Raw genomic sequence first — 22,529 nt, 5'->3', positions numbered from 1 at the left:
ATTTTCCTTATGCTGTGCTGTGGATCACTAAATTTTGCTCTCCAGGTTAGCTAAGTACTAGGCCACGTACAGTCGTCTCTGAATTTGTTAACAGAGTCTGCACGCAGGCTATTTCTGTACGGGATACGAGGGATTCCCCATTAGCCAGTGGCGTCACCACGGGGTGGGCTGGGGTGGACATGTCCATCTCAGTTTTCCCAGAAGTCGATTTTCTAATTTCTCAAAATCCTTTGAAGAACTTTTGGGAGGGGACATGTCCACCCCAGCCCACCCCGTGAATTTGAATTTTCGCACTGGCAAAAAAGCCATCGTTACGAAAAATGCTGCTTGAAAAAGTTGCTTTTCCAAATATTTCAAAATAGGTAAAAATACTAAAAAAGGGATTTTCCAAGAGTCTGAAGGGCGTGGCCTAGAAAATTTGTTTTAGTCCACCCCAGTTTTTCGAGCTGGCGACGCCATTGCGCATAAGTAGTTTACGCATACCTGATGGATAAGATATGATACTGCCAAATTAATGGCCCAAGTTCACAACAGCAGAAAAAGGTTAAGTGTGATATTCCCCAGGGTTTTGTCCTTTGGGCTTCTTCCTGTCATCTTGTACGTGAATGATTTTAGGCGATGCTTAGAAAAATCTCTGGAAAAATGTATGCAAATGACAATACTATAACATGCTCTGCAGAAGACACTGAGGAACTTTGCAATGAACTTAAAATGGAGGGAAAAAATGTTGCAGAGTAGTTACGGCAAAATAAACTAAGTTTGGATACCAATGAAGCAAGATATAATGTAATTGGTCATAAACGACTAATAGAGAAATAATTGAACGAGACCAAGAGTGAAACATATAGGAACCAATGTCGATGAAAACCTCACTTGGAAAAGGCAGTACATAAGGCTTGAGGGTAAACTCAAAGTGGTCTTTCTTCATTAGGAAAACTTAAAAAATACTCCCACAATCGAAATAAGACCAGGTTTACAGGGCCATTTTTGAAAGCCATTTTTTAAGACATTTTGATGAATTATGAGGAAGTCTGTCCACTACAAAGCTTGAGCATCTTCAGCGTCTCAAAGGTAGAGCTAAAAGAAATTTAAAATGCTTGATTTTGGGTTATTTTGTATTGGATGTCATCTTCAAACAAATAAAGCATGACAGGGTCATAATGACATATAAAACGATGAACGGTCTTTGCCTTGACAACTTAAGGGGTAGCTTTGTCACTATGTCAGAAATATCCAGTTATTCCACTAGGCGCTAGCACGTTATTGATATTCCAAGGCAAAATATCAAAGAAAAGTTTTTTTTACTCTAGTGCCAAAATATGTATCTTCTTCCTTTCCTTTTCTTCCTTTCAGAGCACTTCTTGTTCTCCTTCACTGCCTTTTCTCTTTTGTTTTTATTCTCCTACTGCTACCCTCTCTAACTTTTTGTTTACATTTCCCTCTTCTTTGGTTTTATTGCTTTCCTTCAATTTACTCTCTTTACCCACTTAATAATGTCTATCCTCTGTCCATTCTTCTTTATTTCTCTCTTTTTCAATCCCTTTGCTTGTTTTAAATTAACCTCTTTATTCCTTCTTTATTCTCCTTTTTCGTTTATTTCCCTTCCTCCCTTCAACCCCTCTCTACCTTGTGATTCCTTTTTTCATTAGTTTCTTTTGCCTCTACGTCTCTCCTTTTCCTTCCATTTAGTTCCCTTTCCCTCGCTCCATTTCCTGTCGTTTCCTTCTGAGATTCTTTTCTTTTCCTTATCTTTCCTGCATTCCCTTTTCTTGTTTTCAAGCTACATCTTAATCTCCTACCCTTCTTTCTTTCTCTCTCAACTCTTTCTTCTTTTTTTATTTGTTTCATTTCTATCTTCTATCTTTTGCTTTTATTGATCTCCCTCAATTTACTCTCTCTTCATCCATTTTGTAATTTTGTCATCCGTTAAAATCTTTTTTTTTTCTCCTGCCATGTATTTCCTATTCTTGGTTTGTATTCAAATCAAATTTTTACCCCTTTTTCTTTTTTTCATCTTCTCGTTTCATTCCATTATCATTTTTCCTCTCTTTCATTTTTTGATTTACGTTTTCATCCTAACTTTGCTCTTCCTTCCCTTCGTCAAATACCTCTCTCTAGCTCTCAAGTACGCCTTAAAATCTTTTTTATCTTCCTCCTTCTCCTCCTTCTCCTCCTTCTCCTCCTTCTCCTCCTTCTCCTCCTTCTACTCCTTCTCCTCCTGCTCCCCCTTCCCCTCCTTCTCCTCCTTCTCCTCCTTCTCCTCCTTCTCCTCCTTCTCCTCCTTCTCCTCCTTCTCCTCCTTCTCCTCCTTCTCCTCCTTCTCCTCCTTCTCCTCCTTCTCCTCCTTCTCCTCCTTCTCCTCCTTCTCCTCCTTCTCCTCCTTCTCCTCCTTCTCCTCCTTCTCCTCCTTCTCCTCCTTCTCCTCCTTCTCCTCCTTCTCCTCCTTCTCTATCTTTTCCTCCTTCTCCTCCTTCTCCTCCTTCACCTCCTTCTCCTCCTTCTCCTCCTTCTCCTCCTTCTCCTCCTTCTCCTCCTTCTCCTCCTTCTCCTCCTTCTCCTCCTTCTCCTCCTTCTCCTCCTTCTCCTCCTTCTCCTCCTTCTCCTCCTTCTCCTCCTTCTCCTCCTTCTCCTCCTTCTCCTCCTTCTCCTCCTTCTCCTCCTTCTCCTCCTTCTCCTCCTTCTCCTCCTTCTCCTCCTTCTCCTCCTTCTCCTCCTTCTCCTCCTTCTCCTCCTTCTCCTCCTTCTCCTCCTTCTCCTCCTTCTCCTCCTTCTCCTCCTTCTCCTCCTTCTCCTCCTTCTCCTCCTTCTCCTCCTTCTCCTCCTTCTCCTCCTTCTCCTCCTTCTCCTCCTTCTCCTCCTTCTCCTCCTTCTCCTCCTTCTCCTCCTTCTCCTCCTTCTCCTCCTTCTCCTCCTTCCCCTCCTTCCCCTCCTTCTCCTCCTTCTCCTCCTTCTCCTCCTTCTCCTCCTTCTCCTCCTTCTCCTCCTTCTCCCCCTTCCCCTCCTTCTCCTCCTTCTAGAAAGCACAAGGTGAAGATACCAGATAGATATAAATAAACCAGAAAATTAGACAGGGAGAAATCATCGCAATGTATGCATCTTGGATGTGTATACATGGCCTACTGAAAATGCCTGAGACAAAGAAGATGCACGTTTTAGTTTAGAAAGTAAAATTCTCTCAATCAATACAACAGCTTCTTGTTATCAAGGTCACCCTTTCTTTCTTTACCCAATGTCTGTCACTAGAGTTTATTATGACTCCACACCTCCAAAAATTTTTTCTAAAAATCAATAATTTTCTGAGAATCGTCGAATTGTCTATTCTGAGCGGTATTTGTCAAATTTTAGTCTGGGAGATGCATTTTAGCCATTCTAGAAGACTTAATTTGAAACAGTTTTCTTGCTTGGCAGACCCAACAATGGTGAATCCTCCTATGTCACTGAACTTTACTATTAGCCCCTTCCCCAATTTTCAATTTTGCGGCGCCGTCTCGGAGAACTGAAGAGAAATGAAAGTTCTGGTGAAGTTTTGATACACGCTCTTCAATGCCGTACTCGTCAAACGGACAGAGAAGGTTGATCGACGTATAAGCTAACGAAGAAAAAATGCCCCTAAGTCCAAAGCCATCAACTTTCTCAGTACATTTTAGACGGAAAAACAATTACGCTTTGAGAACAAAGAAAGAGAGATTTGCGAAATCCACACTGAAAACCTGAATTTATATTCAGTGAATATCCAGTGTCAAGGCCCACATGTCAGTGTCCACATCTAATCACCTGGTTACTGCTTACTAAAATGTACTAGAGGAATAAACTCTAGGCCTATCTTTGAAAATATATACAAAGGCACACCCAGAGCTTTGGAAACACGAAAGAAGTACCTTTTGAAATAATCAAATAGCAAGACTTTTGCAGGCATTGCATTAATTGTCTCGATCAAAGATAAGGTATTAGTATGCAATATTTCGTACAATGTATAAATAACTCCAGCAGGCCTAACGAGACCCCAGCGTTTCTACTGTTTTTGTATTAGCTGTTTTTTAATAATAATTTATGGATTAAATCTAAATGATATGTACACGATAGAAAATACCTTCTAAAAATTAATGTATGAATGCAGAAAATGTCACTGTAGCAGGCTGCTCGACGGGCTCCAAGGAGTTCTTGCGGCGAAAAGTAGATAAAAATGTAGCAAATAAGAAACACCGCAATACGCCGAGAATAAACAACAATAAATACACGTAAATCAGTGAAGTTACTTAACAAATTAATGCTTTCAAGAATGCGGAGGAGACTGGTTTAGAAAAATGTATTTGATTGATCGGAATTTCATGCCAGATTCAATTTGCAACAATCTCATTCCAATTTCTGAAAATAATGAAAGGACGCTAAGAGGGAGACATTCCACCTGTACATTTTTGACCAACGGATTAACCAATCAAGTTCATCGATGGCCAAAACCTATTTTATAAATCTTGTAAGAAACGCATCTGTCAGCGTTAATGAGTGTCATAGCTCTTAAGCAGACTGCAAATAAAAACATCATTCCAGCTTATTTTTCCACAGGAAAGGAATGCATTGTAACGATATTCAGCCAGGGCTTCCAACTCACCAAGCTGGCTATACTTAACTATTCTCAAACGGCAAAAATATCAGCCCCCTGGTATTTTGGTCAGGATATAACGTCTAGAAGAATAATTTAAGAAGTGTTTTTAGGGGTCTCAAAACAGTCGTTTAGAAAGAGTAATTATCTTGTTTTCTATTTGAAATAAGAATGCCTTAAATTCTTAATGAAATTCATATCCAAAGCATATAAATTGTAACAAACATGGATTTTCACTTCGCTGAATTTGTGCTTCCTGATATAACAAACGAAAAGCAAAGAGAACTTTGGGGTTTGAGCAAGCAGGGACCGCGCCGCGGTCAGGAACAGATGGGAGCTTAACTGTATTTCGAGGCTAAACATGCAAATAGCTTAAGCAAGATTACTTTTGAGTTTCTGTGAATATAGTTTTGAATAATATTGGAGAGGCTTAAGCCCCCGCCCCTTCCAAGCCACACGATTCCGCTGTCCCAAGGGAATGAGTGTTAATTTTTGTCGAAGGCTGAAGAAATCCAAATGAATCAATCGGTTGCCTGCCCCATCCTTGCAGTTAAAGATTTCATAACTTTAGTATAAGACCACACATTTTTTGAAAAAGACTTTTGACAAATCAGCTTCCGGCTCTGGAGGATAGGGCAGCCAATTTTTCTGTTGTTTTCCTTTTTGAATTCTCCTCCAAGCGCATGACAAATAAGCTGAAATGGTCTTTACTCAAGTCATAACGTAACGGGCCAAGACGAGTTTAAAATTCGTTGCTACTTCGTCCGTTATTGAGGTGCCAGTCTTGAGTTCAATACTTTTATTCAAGTTTGTTTACAAAAGGATCAGAGAGAGTGTTTTTCATATGATTACAAGCTCGATCAGTTGCCAACTGACTTTTTCCCGTCGAACGGCCTATATTTGTAAAGGGCCTAAATATTGCACTGCTGCCAGGAAATTGGATAGACGAAACTGATGCCCAGTGGATTGACAATAACTGTGTTTCTTCTAGAGTTTTTTAATTCAAGAGCAGATTTACAGTGAGAGGGCCTTTCCAGTTTGTCAATCATTGTGGATTGTTTAATGGTTACCTCAAGTTATTCATCGTTTGATGAGAAATCTGTGTTCGTGTAGTACCCTAAGCTAAATAATATTAAGCAATATCGATTCGGAAAGCAGGAGAATGGTGACTCCAAATACTGACATTGAGATGGGAGAGGATCTTGAATTTACAGACGCTAAAGAGGAAGCTTTGTACTGGCGACAGATGGCGGAAAATTACGCTCAAAAGTATTTGATTTCTTAAAATTATTTCTTGCCACATAAACAATTATGTTGGTCACAAGATTTCTGTCTCCTCTGTCAATGAATATAAATGTGGTGTATTACTGTCAGCACCTACAAGCAATTAAACAAGAAGTGTTTTAAATTAAATCAAATACCGAAGATCACACATGACCCAAGCCCGTTTTTCACATCCTAGATAAAAAACCCACAGTCTAGAAGTATTTTGTTTTAACTGAAACTGATCTTATTGCTTTCGCAGAGGCTTATTTTGCAATGAATTTCAGAGTATTCTCAGAAGAGGCTACCCTTGATTTTCATCTTTGTAGTGTATAAAGGGTATTCTTGAGGGGCTAAAGGACAGTCTAGCTTACCACCAATTGGGCAGTCAGGCATTCTTTGTGAATATGTAGTATGTACATCACTGCCAATGAGGCACATTTTTTTGTTTTACTTGATGCACCAGTCGTCCTAGCCAATAGCTTTAAAAACGCTAAGCAACATAAACAGTGCCTAAAGGTATGAGAGGTTTTCCTCTCATATATGCCTAAGCTGTGAATATGTATGTATTTTCCTGACACACCGAGTTTCCAACATAAAGAGGAGAACCTGGTAATCTTTCTTTTATTCATCATACCCCATTTTCTTCAATCTTGAGCTACCTGCACCTAAGCAATGCATGCAATGTCCTGTTGACCATCTTTCCCTCTAATTTTTTGTCTCCCTCATTCTCCTTTCATATCAATTGACACATATCTATTCTGTTATCTGCTTTGCCCACTTGTATGTAGTAAGGCAGTGAAAGTAATAAAGGCATGTCTCACTGCAGAAGAGGTTTGACTATCATCATTTCTTGGCCAACTAATGTAGTAGCTGCATCCTGATATGTTCAAGATATCTGATGATCATTCACACTTATATCTGTTTTTATATCTGTCGTTTTTCATTCCTGTTATCAAGATATATATAATGCTTCTTACAAGGAGACCTTTGGTGTTGTAAGCTGAACAGAAATTTAGAAAATTGATGGTGGAGCTGTATTTATTTTTCTATAAGGATGTTAAACTTAATTAGTTTCTGTTAGTAAATTTCCAGGAAGTTATTTATTGCACTGTTTCAAAATCATTTGAAGATATCTGAGTTGAAAACATTTTCTGATGTTTATAGGCCCCAGTCTTTCTAATATGAAAATAGGCTGCATGCTGCGTTTCGCACGTCTTGACTACTTTGCGCGTGTGATGGCAGGTGATGTGGACCGTTTTTTTATCAGTCGTTTCTCATTCCTGTTGTCAAGCACTATAGGGTGCTGCGCTCAAAGAGCCCATTTGTGTTACAAACTGAACAGAAACCAAGGAAATTGATGGAGAAACTGTTTCTTGTTCTCATTTAAAGATGTTAAATTTAATTAGTTAATAAATTTTTGAGGAAGTAATCATAGAATCTTTTTGTAATCATTTAAAGATGTCTGGGTTGAAAAAAATTTCAATTGCTCCTAGAAATTACCAGGCATTGTTGACAAATTACCATACAGCATCACTGACTTCAGTGTCAACGTTAACATAGCGGATATCATAGCAGATATTCTTAAAAATATCTTTATACAATTTGATCGGTGTTCATTTCAAGATGATATGGAATTCAGCAAACAATCGAATGAGAAGAAATGGGTAGAGAAATGACACAAAGGTCGAAATAAACACACTTTCTTTGAACTCAAAAACAAGTTTTTACAGCTCTTAATCTTAAAAATCATTCCATAACAGTTTAAAATAATTAAAACACAATACAGTCATCATATCTTCTTTCTTAGAGCTTTCTTCAGTTTTCTCCTCTTTCTCTAGCTTAGGTTTCTTCGATATACCGATGCAATTATCAAGCTTTTGCTTTCTGCTCTTCAAAAGATAAAGCACCATTGCCCTTTTCAAGATATTTTATCTTTCTCCATCAGTTCATATATTTTCATTAATTGCAATATGAAGTCGCATCTCCATAACACCGTATGGCATTCGTAGTCTTACGATAATTCCGTTCTTTCCCCAACCCATAAATGTCGCCAGGTCCACTTTGTTTCCTTTCGCCATGATCACTGAAGAGCAGAATAATCAAGTAAACATTGAAGACAACTCTTGGATCGAAACTTTAAAACTTTAAGCTTTAAATTTTGAAAGGTAATAAAGCACCAGGTGTTGATTGCAGATTACTCCCCTTTGGTACCCCCTTGGTTAAATAACAATAATATTAAGCAATTTTGTTGTAGCTACTTCGTGACACTGTTGTTAAATCCCATATGGGAATACTTTAACAGAACCTTGGAAAACGACGGAGCTGCCTTTGAATTTGGCGACTTTAATTAACCGCTGCTTTAGAAATCTTGGAAACATAAGCTTTATGGCAATGATGTGTTTTGGGCGTGCGATGATATGCATGCCTTGGATAATTTGGGCATGCGTGGATGCGTGCGTGGAGGCGTGCGTGTGCGATTGCACGCCTCATATTACAAAGACTGAGACCCTACTGTCTGGAAATATTGCCATTAAATGTCAAAGATTTTGATATCATTGCTTAGGTAGCGAATATCACTGCAGTGGCTATTCGTAAAAAATATCTTGCTGTTGATCAGGCTTCCTTTCATGATAATTTGGCAATAATATAATTTGTAACTACTATGTGACACACTGTTTTGTAAATTATATTTGGGACTACTCTAACACGTTGGAAGCTGATAGAACTTCTTTTAAATTTGGCAACTTTGACTTCCTGCTGCTTCCTAAACATTCAAAATCTTTGAACTTTAAGGTTATTGAATTTTTGAGAATTTTGTGTGCAATTTTTTCTGTTCTGTGCTTGCCATACATATTTTGCGCACCATACACAATTTGGACCTGTGTAGAGTTGTGTGCTTGCAATCACATGGCTGTCATTGCCTTTCATTTCACTCATTCTAAACTAAACAGGGATTATTGCACTAGCAAAGTATTTTACAAAAGTCAGTAGCTGACATATTGATGGCACTTTTAGAACATCCCTGCCTTCCCAGATTTGGTAAAAATGTGTATTGTGTATTGCTGCCCTTTGTGCAGTTAACACCACCAGTTAGGGTTGCCATTGGCAATCAAATTTAAGTAAGCATTACCCTGTGTGCCCAATACCACTGCTTATATCCCTGATTATGTACATAGGGTGTGTAGCCTAAGTGTAATGTTATTAAACAGTTAAAGGCATCTTATCTTAAAGCATATATTTTTCTTAAAATAAGAGTATTTATCTATGAGTAAGCTATCATCATCTGTGATTATTTATAATTATAATTCTTTTGAAGATTACAAGAAATACGAGATGAGTATGATGAATTCCAAGAAGGAAGTAGAGAACTAGAAGCAGAACTTGAAGCACAACTTGAGCAATCAGAAAACAGAATCAAAGAATTCATAGCAATTAAGCAAAGACTTGAAGATGAAAACGATTCATTAAAGGTAAGTTTACATTTCATTTTCTTCAAATGTCATACATATTGTTTTTTAAGAATGGTTAATGTAAAAAGGGTATGATTTTCAATTTATTTTAAATTGGCTTGCAAAGTGGATATGTAAAACTGCCTGCTTCTTGAAATTCCTAAAGATTTGTTTCTGTTTTTATATCACAGATGAATTATATCACAGAAATTCCTAATGATTTGCTTCATACTTAGTGTTTTGCCTAATTTAAAGTTTTCTGGGGGTTTACGATCCTGTTCTAAAGATTCATTACTTGTCATTAAACTGACTTATCAATTTGCTGCTGAGCATTGACTGAGGAATTGTTTTGTTACTAGTGTTTTTACTTAATAAAATTTATTTTTGTTTCTTCGAGAGTCTGCTCATTGTACCTTAGTAACACCTGTCATTTTTATTCTTATATCACTTTTAGGACAAGCTTGATTCGACACAAAATGAAGCTTATGTTCAGATAACAGCACTGCAGGATGACAATGCCAAGCTAAAGGCAATCAAAGATGAAATGCAAAAATATATTAGAGAATTGGAACAAAGTAACGATGATTTAGAACGAGCCAAAAGGTATGTTGGCATTTTGCTCAATCAGGGCTTTCAATGGGGAGCATGCGATAGCACGCGAGCGTGCAGACACGCACCCGAGGCTACCTTTGAGAGCGATTAGCGGCGCGCCCAGTGATAAATATTTCCCTTGAAGGGCGCGATTACTGGATGCTGATAGGTTAATCCAATTGAGAAACTCTTTTTGGAAACGGATATAATTGACAGCGAATCCTTGTCTCCACGACTTCGTTTTTGTATGTCTCCGTTTTTCGATCATTCAGCTTCCGTTATTATTCAGCCGTTCCCATTGCTCTTGCCCACACCGTTTTGGCAAAACAAAAACGAAGGTTTTCCCATTACTGTTTTGTCCGTTTTCATATCCTTTGTTCCAGTTCATCTTGAAACTGTAGATGAACGAATTCGTTTTTAAATGACTCCATTTTTAAATGACTTCATTTTCGCTGTTCCCATTAAAATGATTCGTTTTCAAATTACTCTGTTTTAGGTTGATAACTTTTGAACATCATTATCAAATGTCTCCGTTTTTGAGCGTATGAATGGGAACCTAAAATCAAAAACGATTTGTTCCTACGAAAGCGGAGTAATAGGAAGGGGGGGCTGACTTCCAATGGACTTACACTTTATTAATTGCCCCTTTGCCATTTGTTGGTTGCGGGGCCTTCTTTTTGTTTTTATTTACTAAAGCTAATCTTGCCTGTTTTTTCCTTTAACTTTGCTGATTAGAACTGAAACTTCGTCACGTTTCTAAAGTCACTAAAAACTCTTTGTGTCGCACAGCACCCTTCACGATAACTTGTGAGGGAAACACGAACATAACTATACAATGTGTAGCATTCAGTTCATTTATCAAAAGTTTTGTCACATTTGATTTTTCGATAGAAAAAATTTTATTGCTTTCATTCGTGTTAAAAAACAAATTTGATTCGCGCGCCCAACTCTTATCACGCGAGTTTTTGACCGCGCGCGTTGATTTCTGAACGTAAAAGCCCTGACAACCAAGCAGAACTACATCCTAAATATTTGGTATTTTGTGAGGCAAGGCCAGGCAATATGCCCTAAGATTCGTTGTTTTTTGAAAATAATATATCAATATTTGGCCATAAGAAGTTGTAAAATGAACTGCTCACCAGTATAGGTTTGTTAACTTAGATATCTCGCTTTAAAGATAAGATTTTAACCATAAAATTGGTTACACAACATTTATCTAATTAGCTTTAGAACTTTGTTAGGTTTGTTCATTAGTTTCTTTCAAACTCTGTACTTAAGTCTTTGCAAGTTTGTTTTGCAAGAAAAATGGCTTGGCCCTTCCAGCTGAAGTCCCATAAAAAAGCCACGTACTATTGTGATACTAGCCATTGATTTTTGTAGTCTTTCAAAGAAGTGAACCCTATGGGCTAATCAAAGCCCAGAAACACCTGGGATGTTGTGATTACTTGTTCTGCCATTAAAATGAAATTGTGTGCGCTGTCTTTCCAAATAATTTAACGCTGTGAAATACCGTTGAGATGGAAGCACATAAATCAGAGCAATAGATCTGCTAAAATCATAAGGAACAGGCTGTGTATTTAATGTGTTTTGAGGTGACCTACATTTATATGTTCAGGTTTTTACTGCATTTCGATAAATGACGCGACTAGGCCAAATTGAACTTGTATATGTATTTGATGAGACATACAAGGAATTTTGTTGAGGAATGATCATTGTAACTAAGTCTGTAACTAAGACTTTGTGACTTCAATCTCTGATTCAAAAAATTATAGCAGTTGGTTAAAAACATTGCAGTTCGACCAAGTTTTGGACTGAAACTTGTAGGACCAAAACTACGAGGATTATAATTTGAAGATTCTGAAATTAGCCTTTGCCCTTGGCATAAATGTAGGCTTCAAACTCATTTTAAAAAATATTTTGTGCCCAATGCGTTTTAAGTACATTATTTATAGCTAAAATTATGTTTTCTCCTGTTGGTCCTCTTCTGCTTGTCTGGCAAAGAGAAACGAAAGCGTCTGCTAGAAATAATCTGCACTGATTGTTTCGTTCAGTTGGCCACTGCTTGTTTTGAAAAGTAAAATATTTCGAATATTTGGCATATTGTTTTGCTGGAGGTCTTATCGCATCAGGATATGCGAACTGCTCCCTATGAGTGATATGTTTCGACCGCTATGCATATTGAACGCGTTTTTGTTTCAACAGAAAATTATCCACATCGATGACTCATCCTTCCTTCGGTAACGTTTTCAATGTACAATTAGGTTTTCAATTATTCCATTGTTATGCAGCTACTTTAAGTTGTAGTTTGAATGAGAGTTGACAACTTGTTTCCACTAGGCAACAAAGTGCTTGCAAGTGCATTTATTTTTGTGTACTTAAAATACCCCCGAGTAGTAAGAACCAATGCGTTTAAATTGGAACATTTATCACCGGTTAACAATTTGTTTAGATAAATATAAATGGGGTGGAAGAATATAAGAAAAAGCTTGTGCTTCGATACCTCCAAGGAGCCCGGCTCAACTTGGCTTCTACTGGTTTTAAAACTTATAATCCGATTTTTCGATTACTCTCTTACCAAGTCAAGCACAAGACTGAATCTGTATTGTATTATTTGGAAAAACATTCTCAATTACTCTTCAGTTCGTCAAAAAGATTCTCATTCTTCTCGCTTTTAATCAATTTCCATGTATCCAGGACTTTTATTATGATTTCAATTGAAGCCACATGGAGAAAACTGCAATAGTACACACTCAGTCCCCCTAGTAGTAGTCAGGGATTTGAATAAGTTCTTATGATGTCGAAATTGTTTTTATATTCGTATTGTAAAATTTAAAAAGTTAAAGCTTATTTGAGGGAAACGCTAAAAGCAACGCCCAAAATCATGTCTTAATGAAGAGCTAGAAGGAGAACTTGAAGAATTTTGAGCAATATACCCTGGGTGGGGTGGTTGAATAAATAAAGAAGCTACGTCCAAATGAAAATACTTCAGCTACCATTCTTTCTTTGAAAATTCTAGAACTTTTTGCCATATTTTACGGTACTCTTTGACTACAAAACGGAATAAGATAAGAAATATTTGTGACTGTTCATGTAAGTTTAGCTATTAAGCCACAGGCTCTTTTCTGTGTTTTCGATAAACGTTTGTATTCTTTGTTTGAACAGGGCCACTGTTTGCTCTTTAGAAGACTTCGAGCAGCGACTAAACCAGGTAAAAACCTTTTGTTTGCATGGTTCGATTTACTTAGCCATCTTAGAGCCATCTGCTGCAGACACTTGTTTATTCAAAGACACTTATTGCATTTTGTTAACAAATATTCATCTTAAAGTTCGTTGAATGTAAAGATGAATTCAAATAGTCATGTGGAATTTCGTTGAAACAAGAAAAGTGAATAGCAGCTCAGATAAACAAATTCATGTTCAGCTACCTCTTGTGCCTTTCCCAAACCCCTTTCTATAAATGTCTGTGTAATCTAAACTTTTTTGTTGAAGGCTGTACCATCGTTTGAATAAAATAAAAACATTTGACCACAAAATAAGGATGCCACAGTTTCGGTTTAGTTTGTTTTGTATTCAGTGCCTCATTTATCTTTTGTCTAGTACCATATTGCAAATCTAAATTTTAAACGCAAACATAAACCGAACAAAGCATCAATTAAATTTTATGAATCAAATCTAATAGTTACTTTATATTCTAGTAGTCGCTTTTTCACTTAGCAGGTCTTTTATTTTGCTGTGTTGCCATAATCTAAAACAGCTTATGTTTTGAAATTGGAACTTCAACTTTCGTCCCTTGAATTTTGAAACTTTAAAGAGTAAATGCTAGGTGGGTGATAGGTTAGCACTTAAAATTTGAACATAAACATAAGAACTACATTAAGCAGATAATTCTACCCTTAATTCTTAAATTCAAGAGAAACGCTGCTTATTTTAAAACAAGTCAGAGAGTGAGTGACTTGGCTTGAATAAATATTAATTTTCACTAGCAAAGGCATTCAAAAACCCATTTCATCGATCATGTTTTTGAACATAACAGTGTTTTTAAACAGAAAAAGTTTGACTAACCTTGTCTTTTCATAATTTGCACGTCCAAAAATACACTTTTTTATAAGAACCAGATAATTTTTGCCGAGCCTCGATATTCTTAACTTTTTGATAATTTTAAGCTCAAATGTTCTTAATAATGTTCTTATTTTAAAAGTGTTTTTTTGCAAATATTTGAAAGTTACATACTCTATATAGTTTCTAAGAAGTTTTACTGGGAAAAGTTTAAAAATAAATTGTTTTTATGTTTATAAATTGCATAGTTTTGTTCTGTTGACATGATATAAATTTCAAAATGCGAATTGTTTTTTTAAATTTCTCATCTGAAGTTGAGCATGTTCTAGCCTTGTTCTTATTTTGGGGCAAATTAAGCCTCAGTGTTCTTATAAAAAGAAGAGTGTATAGCGAAAGTAAGCAACTTGATAAGTATTTTGTAGTGACATGTAAAATGATTTATTTATTTGGAAATGTCTACTGCCAAGAAAATGCTGACACAAAAGTGTTGCTAATGCTGTAATTTTGTTTTAATATAGGCAATAGAAAGAAATGCATTTTTAGAAAATGAACTTGATGAAAAAGAAGAATTGGTTGTCACTGTGCAGAGACTGAAAGACGAAAGCAGAGGTACTAAGCTTCCCTTCATTTCTAGTACATTCTCTTGCCAATATGCATTTATTATAAAAATGTGCAGTGTATCATTATATATTCTTAATCATCATCCGCAAGGCAATGTAAGCATTTATGATTTGTCAAAAATGAAGTCAAAACAACTTCGATGTCGAGGGCTTTTGCCAGTAGTGCAACTGAAAACGCTGTAACTGCAACTTTGACCAACAATATCTGCAAAGTTGGTCAAATAACGTCAGGTCTTGTCTCAAACTAATTGATGCTTCAAACTAATTGATGCTTCAATCCAGTCGTCTTGGATATGCTGATATGCTTTCGAAGTTGCTCAAGGAATTAAAGGAAAGTGTAAGATGAAAATTATCAATTGGATTAAAAATGCCCTGTCCTTGATGACAACAGCCAGCATCTTCGACACAATGTCGTTAATCCCTTTTGAGCAACGTCTGCCCCTAGAACTAATTTTTTACATCAAAAGCTCAGCTGTGACTTTGACGGGGAGTGTTCTCTTCAATATTTTTACAATGGCTTCCATTGCTGCTGAATGCCCTTAGGTATGCTGTTGACATGCGTTCTCCTAGATGAAATCAAGGCCGTATGTTTTCTCTGTTTATATGTTTGCAAATCAAAAGAAATGCTGCTAGCACTTGATGAGTCTTTACTCTCAATCAATATGGTCCGAAAGCTCATTAACAGAGCATATTACAAGTCTAAGCCTAAATCAGAAATTGGAATTTATAATCTATAAAAATTGGAAAGTATAAGACCGTATATAATACATTAAGGTCATATTCGCTCTAATACATTATGGAATTTTTGCGGTCTTTAGAGTTCAACATTTTTTGTTGAAAAGCTCAAATGCCTTGAGCGAATAGGAAAAAAAGTACAATATTGTTGAAATAGTTGAAATATAAAAGGACAAAAGTGGAATTTTTTTCGTTCGTCGGCAAAAGACAGTTAGAACTATCTCTATCGAACAATAGTTAGAATGAATTCAGTTCCAGAACCGACAAGGATGTGGATGATGATGATGATGTTGAGGATGATGTAAATGAGGATAATTGCGTAATTTGCATTTCTTGAGTAAAAAAATTTATAAATTTGACTTTTTGACCTCTTGTGATCTCAAAATTTCTTAAAAGCAAAAATTTCGTCGTGACCAGTTTTCATCTCATTTAAAATTTGTCTAAGTTTTGTAGAGCTCCTTAATAATCAGAATCTTTTAAAGAATAAAATTATACGTTTTTTATTTTAAACTTTGTTATTACTTGACTGACGTCGTTTTCTATACAGGTTGACTGGCCTTCTTATTTTTGGAAGTATTTTTTTATTTCTAGGAAACAATTTAGTTTTACGCGGTTTATACTCAATTTGTTTTTATTCTTTGAAGGAGAAATTCCTTATCACTAATTTTAAGAGCTAAAAGGTTTTCAGAGTAATATGGACATGCATACCAAGGTATGCCATATGCAAACCAGGGTGTGCCATATGCATAGTCGTTTTTTGCGAGTGAAGCAGAGAAGTGAAAGAATGGAAGCAAGATAAAATCACAAATACAAGCGGCATACGAGAATGAATCAAAATGTTTCTTCTTCAAAGAATCTTCAGTGATACATTTTGTTAGTAGCGTAGATCGTACCGACACATCTAGCCTATCCACTTAAGGCAAGAAACAAACTTGTTGGGAGAACTGTCAGCCCAAAAAGGCAGAAGATTGGCAGCAAAAAGTTTCGAAAGGTACAAGACCTTGAGTGAGCTTCTGAACAGGGAAAAATTCTGTTTTGCATAATGGACCGACTGTAAAGTATTTTATATGTTTATTCATGATTAAAATTACACAGTGTCGTTTAAAAATAAGTTGCAAGGGTACCAGGATTGAACTTGCTTTTTCCTTCTTGGTTTACTATACTAAAGATGAGAATTAATATTGGAAACGCGCAGGATTAAGGAAACGAGCTGGCTTTTTTCAACAGTGAATTTCAAGAGGAATTTTGTTTACCCACACTGAATAAAGATCTGCCTCTACACTCCACTCATATCATAAATCTTTTGATGGTTGAATAGCTTTGTATCAATATAATACCAGCATATTAAACTACCTGTTCATTATCAATATTTGCAGACATGTTTTGCTATATGGATATCTACTGCAGGAATTCGATGAAAGCCACTAAAAGGAAGATCATTTTCTTAATTGAAAAGTAAACAATTTTGTGGTGTACAAGAATTAGGAAAGACTTTTGAGAAAGCAAACAATTTTGAAAGATGCTAAAGCTTTTTGTCTGATACTCCCCCGTGTTTGAAACGTCAGAACATAGATCAAAAACTGTTAACTAGGAAATACACGACGTTGTGGATCAAAATAGGCCAATCAATGTCACTTGCCTATTGAAAATTCACCAATGGTTTCCTAAGGTGAAACAAATTCTTTCTGTTTGCACAAATAGCAGTTTTCCTTTTTATAGATAGATTCTAAAATGCAGGATGGAACGAAGGGCGGGCCCCAGCAATAGTTCGAAACTTGTGGCCATTATAGTTTTTTGGCACAATCTGCGTTTTCTGGCGAAACCACACATTTAAGTTGTTTTTTTACCTGCAAAGCCGAAAAAAGATTTTCTCTTAGAGAAGGGAGTTGTTTCTAATGTTGGAAGGGACATGCTGTTTTTATTCTATCCTCATTTATCTCTGTTGTGTGTCACAAGTAGCTAGCATCATACTGGCACATAAACACAAAATAATGGAGCTCTTATTCGTGGTAGGAATGCAATCCTATTAAACGATTGGAAGATCTCTCCTCGTACTGTAAACATCACGAGCAAATAAGCATTTTGCAATAGCCTGTTTAATATTGACTCCCTAATCGTAAGATAATGCTGCAGATCCAGTTTTATATGAATTGAGTACTTTTGCGGACAATATTTTACTTCAGCTGAAAGACTTCCGGTTTCTCCTTACTTTATGTAGTAGTTAAATTTAATATCTCCTGAATAGCCATTATCCAGATATTTTTAGTTGATAAATTTTAGTTCTTGTTTTGACTTTGAAAAAAATCATTTCTGCCCTTTGTGCCAAATTTTTGATAAGGTTGATTTTCTTATTTTTGGCTTCTTATTGTTGATTAAAAGTATTGCGCTACAAACAATTGGAAATCAATAGTTGTTTAATGTGTGCATCAAGTTTTGACATTCTTTTGTACCTTCATTCGAAGGGCAATTCACTCTTGCAATTAGCGTACCAGATTTCTACAAAAACGAAAAGACTTCTAGGAATTTTCTGATAATAGGATACCCACCAACCCAACAGTGTATGAGATTTCCATAGAGTGATTTGCCCCTCATCTTAATTTAAAGTCTCATTTTTACGATAGCTTCAGTTAGTGAGTTAACTTTGCCGTTTCTTTTAAGATCTGAAAGCAGAACTTGCTGTATCATCAAAAGTCAACCCAGAGACCAAAAATGCAGTCGAAGAAGCAAATGATGAATATAAGGAAAACAAACATTTAATAGAAAGGAATACTGATTCCGTGGATAATGCAACAAACACAACTCCATTGCAAATAAGGGAAGTACGTGAAAGGTTGAGCGGAAGGGTAGGAAGTACTGGAAGCACACCAAATAGCTCATTTGTACCTAATCCAGCATTGACACCTTCAGCAAGGATATCTGCATTGAACATAGTTGGTGATCTCTTGAGGAAAGTTGGGGTATGTAAAGTTATGTTTTTTTTCATTTCAATGCAAGTAATATCAGTGTCTTTTTGGTTTTTTTATTTTAGCAACTTGCCTCTTTATAACTGACAATATCTAGTATCGATAAAGGTAAAATATTCATTGTTAACTATTATTCATTATAAGCTAGCAAGTGGCTATCTAAAGTTTTAGAACTGGTCCCCACACTTAATTCCTCTCGGTTGCCAAGTTTTTCCAAAACATAGATTCAGAAGCTCACAAAATGTTTATGGTCTATCACCTGTATTCTGTTTTTGGTATGCCTAAAACACTTATGTCTTTTTAAGTTTAGAGCAACAATGCGACTGTTTCCAATTTACAGCTCTCAATCAAGCTCTCAAATTTACAGTTAAAATTATAATTAAAATTACAAAATAACTCCTTGAGTTTCCTTGATGTTTATTTGCACAGAGAAATAACTTTTTTTCTAGCCCGTGATTCTAGCCAGTTAGGAAGCCAACTTTTTCTGGGCAGTACATTCCTTGAAATTGCATTAGTCCATAAAAAGGAGTATTTTTCTAATTAAAACCTTAGCACGTGGGGCACCAAATGGTTTGCTCCAAAACTAAATTGGTTGCTGAGCTTGACAATGTAAAGGAAATTTTGCTGGAGACCGGCTACCCCGAAGATATCATTTGGACTTGTTTTAAGGAAACATCTGCTAATTTCTCGACTGGGAAAAGGTTTGGTCTGAATAGGTGCCCAATTTGTTTAAAAAATGCTTTTGACTGGCAACATTAGAAATTAAGTATAAAAAGCCATTAACTAACTGTTTTTTTCATTGTTAAGCAATATGTGGTCTATAGTAGTAGGATCAGGCTTCCGTCCAATGAAAAGGATTGTGTTCCTACCAATAAAAAAGTTTAGTTGTTTGTGAATTTTTATACTGATGTTAAGCTCGGTATGTAAAATGCACTAGTCAGCGGTTAGTCAATAGAATAAGATAACATGTTCCCACGAGCATCAGGCAAAAATTGTGATGAAAAGAGAGCAGCCACGTTGTATTTGCAAAAGCCAAAATGTGTTTCAACAATTGGTCAACATTGCTTCACAAATCCAGAGTGTGTCAAATTGACAATTTCAAAATCATTGGGCAAGTGATACTGTCTTTTCATTTAGAGATTCCTGATTTTTGTAGAAAGAAAAGAGTTTGTTTTCTTTCTTAGATTCTCCAGCTAGAGGAGAAGTAAGCAGCCACTGATCAGTAAAAGAGAATAGTCAAACACGTCTTCCTTGATTTTATGTTGCTTTAGACAAACACCTAGATATAAATTTTTTGCTTACTTTTGTTCATTATCTGTTGTTTATACTGGCGGTCGAAAAGTACAATATGCGATGTCAGGCTTTCGTGGGGAAAATATAACAGTTGTGCTGGCCACTTCACGCCTGAAAACATCCAGGCGTGTGGTGTCGTGTGACATTTTTTCGCAAAAAATTGATTGTTATTGTGATAGATCTACGCAGAAATCGCCAACACGACAATGGTGACAGCAATAGTGATGAAAGTTGAGGAAAATTGTGATGAGAGACTCACAATTTGGTTTGTAATAATGAGAGTTCGTTTTATACGGGATTCGTTATACCAAGGGAATTTGTACAGAGTAAGGCAGAATTCAAGGGTCAGACATTTTTATTTCATACCGGAAAATTAGTTAGGCCCTCGCAAAAAGACTAAACATTTCACTAAACATTTGTTTAGTGAGGTTGAGCAAACTTTAGCGAGGGTGGCAAAACGTGACTAAACTTTTCACTAAACTTTGCTCAACATTTTTGGACTGCGACATGTGAAGGACGCTGTGGGGCTGTAAGGGGATCTTGCATAGGAATTTTATTTTTGTTTATTTTGTTGTATGTTAGCATGAAAGACTTCAAGCGCAAGAAGTGCGTAAAAATAAGAATTTGATAAAAGGAAGGGGAAAGAAAATACTTTTTAGCACATCGATAACAAAGTTGATTGTTGAAGAAGACACAGTAGCCTACAAGGAGACGAAGCAAATGTCTCACGAAGGCATTCTAGAGATTTTGGGTCACGTAGAGACAGGAAAACCGAGAAAAGCCCTGGAAAACCTTTGGATTCCCAAAGCTACGGCGACTGCGCTAGCACAACAAATGTTTAATTTTTGGCAAAACGATTAAACATTTGCTAAACAACACTAAACAAAGCTAAACATTTTTTACCAGGATTAAACTTTGCTCAACAACACTCAACACGACTAAACAACACTAAACAAGGTGGCAAAACGAATAAACTTTCTACTAAACTTTTCACTAAACAAAAGTTGCATGAAATGTTTAGTGAAATGTTTAGTCGTTTTGCTAGGGCTTAAGGGAGCTTCAGAGTCTTTTGCCTTATTTTTCCGAGCCTGACTTCAGGATACAAAGGTTATTGTCGATATATTTGCCAACATCAAGACCATTAAAGACCAACTGGGCCCTTTAGAAATGTGAAAAAGTTCAAAAAACCGCTTTTGGTTTATTCCACAAAAACCAAGTTCTGGCCAAAAGGTATTTTTGTATCCAAAAAACTATATAAATGCATATCCAATAGAAAGCATGTCTGGTGCTTTTTAGGTGAGTGTGGAATTACAAAAATCCTAAATTTTTATATAACTTGGTTTTTTGGCTCAATTCGGTAAAAGTCTGAGCTAATCAGCTCTTGTTTCATCACTAGGCTTTGGAGTCAAAACTCGCTTCATGTCGAAATTATGTGCAGGATCATCCCAGAAGCACAAAACCCTCACATCATGGGTCACAAATAGACTCACCAAGGTAATGTTCGATAAGTTTCTACATCTGTAAAATTTTCTTTTTTTGGTAAAGATCATGTTGTCCTTAGTCTTTAATTTTGAGCTCAACTTTTATCTGCACTCACCTTTTTTTGTTGTGGAGGGGAACTGGCATTAGCTTTTTAGCAGAAAAAGCAAGATACACCTAGTATCCTCAAGAAGGACAGTGCAAATTGAGTGGGTATTTATTTAATCAGTTATGATGACAATAATATAATTTAATCTATGTGCATTTATTTAATCTTGCTATGTATTTTGCATAACAGAGACCAAAAGAAATCAGGCAGGCCATCAAGTCAACATGGTGTGCATGGGCTGGTCAAAGTTGTTGTTTGAGAAAAGATGATAAATCATCTTTCCAGTAACTTATTCAAGACTTTCTGCAAAATCACCATTTGTTATAATAGCAAATACCACATAAAAGCTACAAAATGTTGGTTAGTGATCACAGTTAATTGTGGCAGTATAAGCAGTTGTTTCTCTTTTGACTAAAATACAAACAAATATATTTCCCAGATGTAACTTTATATATTTATTAGAAAACAGTCTTTGTTAGCCTGTTTCAATTTCAATGAAAAAGTTAATGAAAAATTGGTTTTGACAAAAACAAAAGTGAAGTTCTCTTAGTTCTAATTTACATCATAGACAATCTTTCATTAGAATTTTTCAAACAAATTTTGACAGAAGGTTCCTAAAAAAGGAAATTTGAATACTTTTTAGCTTAATCTGGTGCTTGTTGGATCTATCCAAAACCTTTTGGTGTAAATAGCGAGTAGTAGGAACACCCTTTTTTCCTTCAAAAATGAGAGTTAATATTTTCGTACATAATGAGTCATATTTGTTGGCGTTCTGAATCGTTTTAAACTTATTTGTAGTGTTGTTTAATTTCTCCAGTTGATCAATACCCAGAATGTTCTTATAGATCTTAAAATGGTACAGTTTGGAGCTACTCATAATTTGAAAATTATCTGCCATTTTATGTAATTTATCTTAATTGACCATATGGAGCATGGTATTTTATCTTGCTATCAATCCTAACTCTCTTTGAATTGCTGTGATTTCCATTCTCTTTAGTTCAAGTGCTCTGTGTGTGTTCTCTTGTTGATTTTGCAGAATTAGCATTGTAAATTGTCCAACAAAATAAACAAATACAGAATATTTACATTTGTTTTGTTGCTGTTTTATCCTGCATGCTTTCCCAACTTTGAAAACTTTTCTTGAAGGATAATATATATATTACAAAACACTCTAAAGTACTGCTCAGACCTGCATCCTTGTGTATTTTTCAGATGCTTTCTCTGTCAGGGTTCTCTTTGATGACTTTGAATAAAATTGTCTATAACTGTGAAATGTTTTACAAAAGGAGAAGAAAAACAATTAAGCACTTTTTCTTGAAAGCCAGCATTTTCCTGTTAATGAAAAATATTCCCATTGTTAAAAGATCA

At 36.0% G+C, this 22,529-nt stretch overlaps 1 protein-coding gene across 1 annotated transcript; it reads left to right on the top strand.

The window, feature by feature from the left end:
* Nucleotides 1–5,289: 5,289 nt before the first annotated feature.
* Nucleotides 5,290–22,112, top strand: LOC135692281 (nuclear distribution protein nudE-like 1). The gene is made up of 8 exons (XM_065210382.2): nt 5,290–5,869; nt 9,183–9,336; nt 9,770–9,918; nt 13,069–13,114; nt 14,481–14,571; nt 17,976–18,274; nt 20,970–21,067; nt 21,351–22,112. Exons 1-8 carry the CDS (start codon nt 5,763–5,765, stop codon nt 21,418–21,420), a joined length of 1,014 nt encoding a protein of 337 aa, XP_065066454.1. The 5' UTR covers nt 5,290–5,762; the 3' UTR covers nt 21,421–22,112.
* Nucleotides 22,113–22,529: the final 417 nt, after the last annotated feature.

The sequence above is a fragment of the Rhopilema esculentum genome, chromosome 13 (genome assembly GCF_057945365.1).
Source record: "Rhopilema esculentum isolate cy_ngs chromosome 13, ASM5794536v1, whole genome shotgun sequence".
NCBI lineage: Eukaryota > Metazoa > Cnidaria > Scyphozoa > Rhizostomeae > Rhizostomatidae > Rhopilema > Rhopilema esculentum.
This window is presented reverse-complemented; position numbering and strand designations above follow the sequence as displayed.

Excerpts from the sequence above, each read along its gene's own strand:
- LOC135692281 (XM_065210382.2), top strand. The coding sequence starts at position 5,763 with ATGGTGACTCCAAATACTGACATTGAGATGGGAGAGGATCTTGAATTT. Across the intron at positions 13,115-14,480 it reads TCGAGCAGCGACTAAACCAG|GCAATAGAAAGAAATGCATT; the intron begins GTAAAAACCTTT and ends GTTTTAATATAG. Across the intron at positions 14,572-17,975 it reads ACTGAAAGACGAAAGCAGAG|ATCTGAAAGCAGAACTTGCT; the intron begins GTACTAAGCTTC and ends GTTTCTTTTAAG.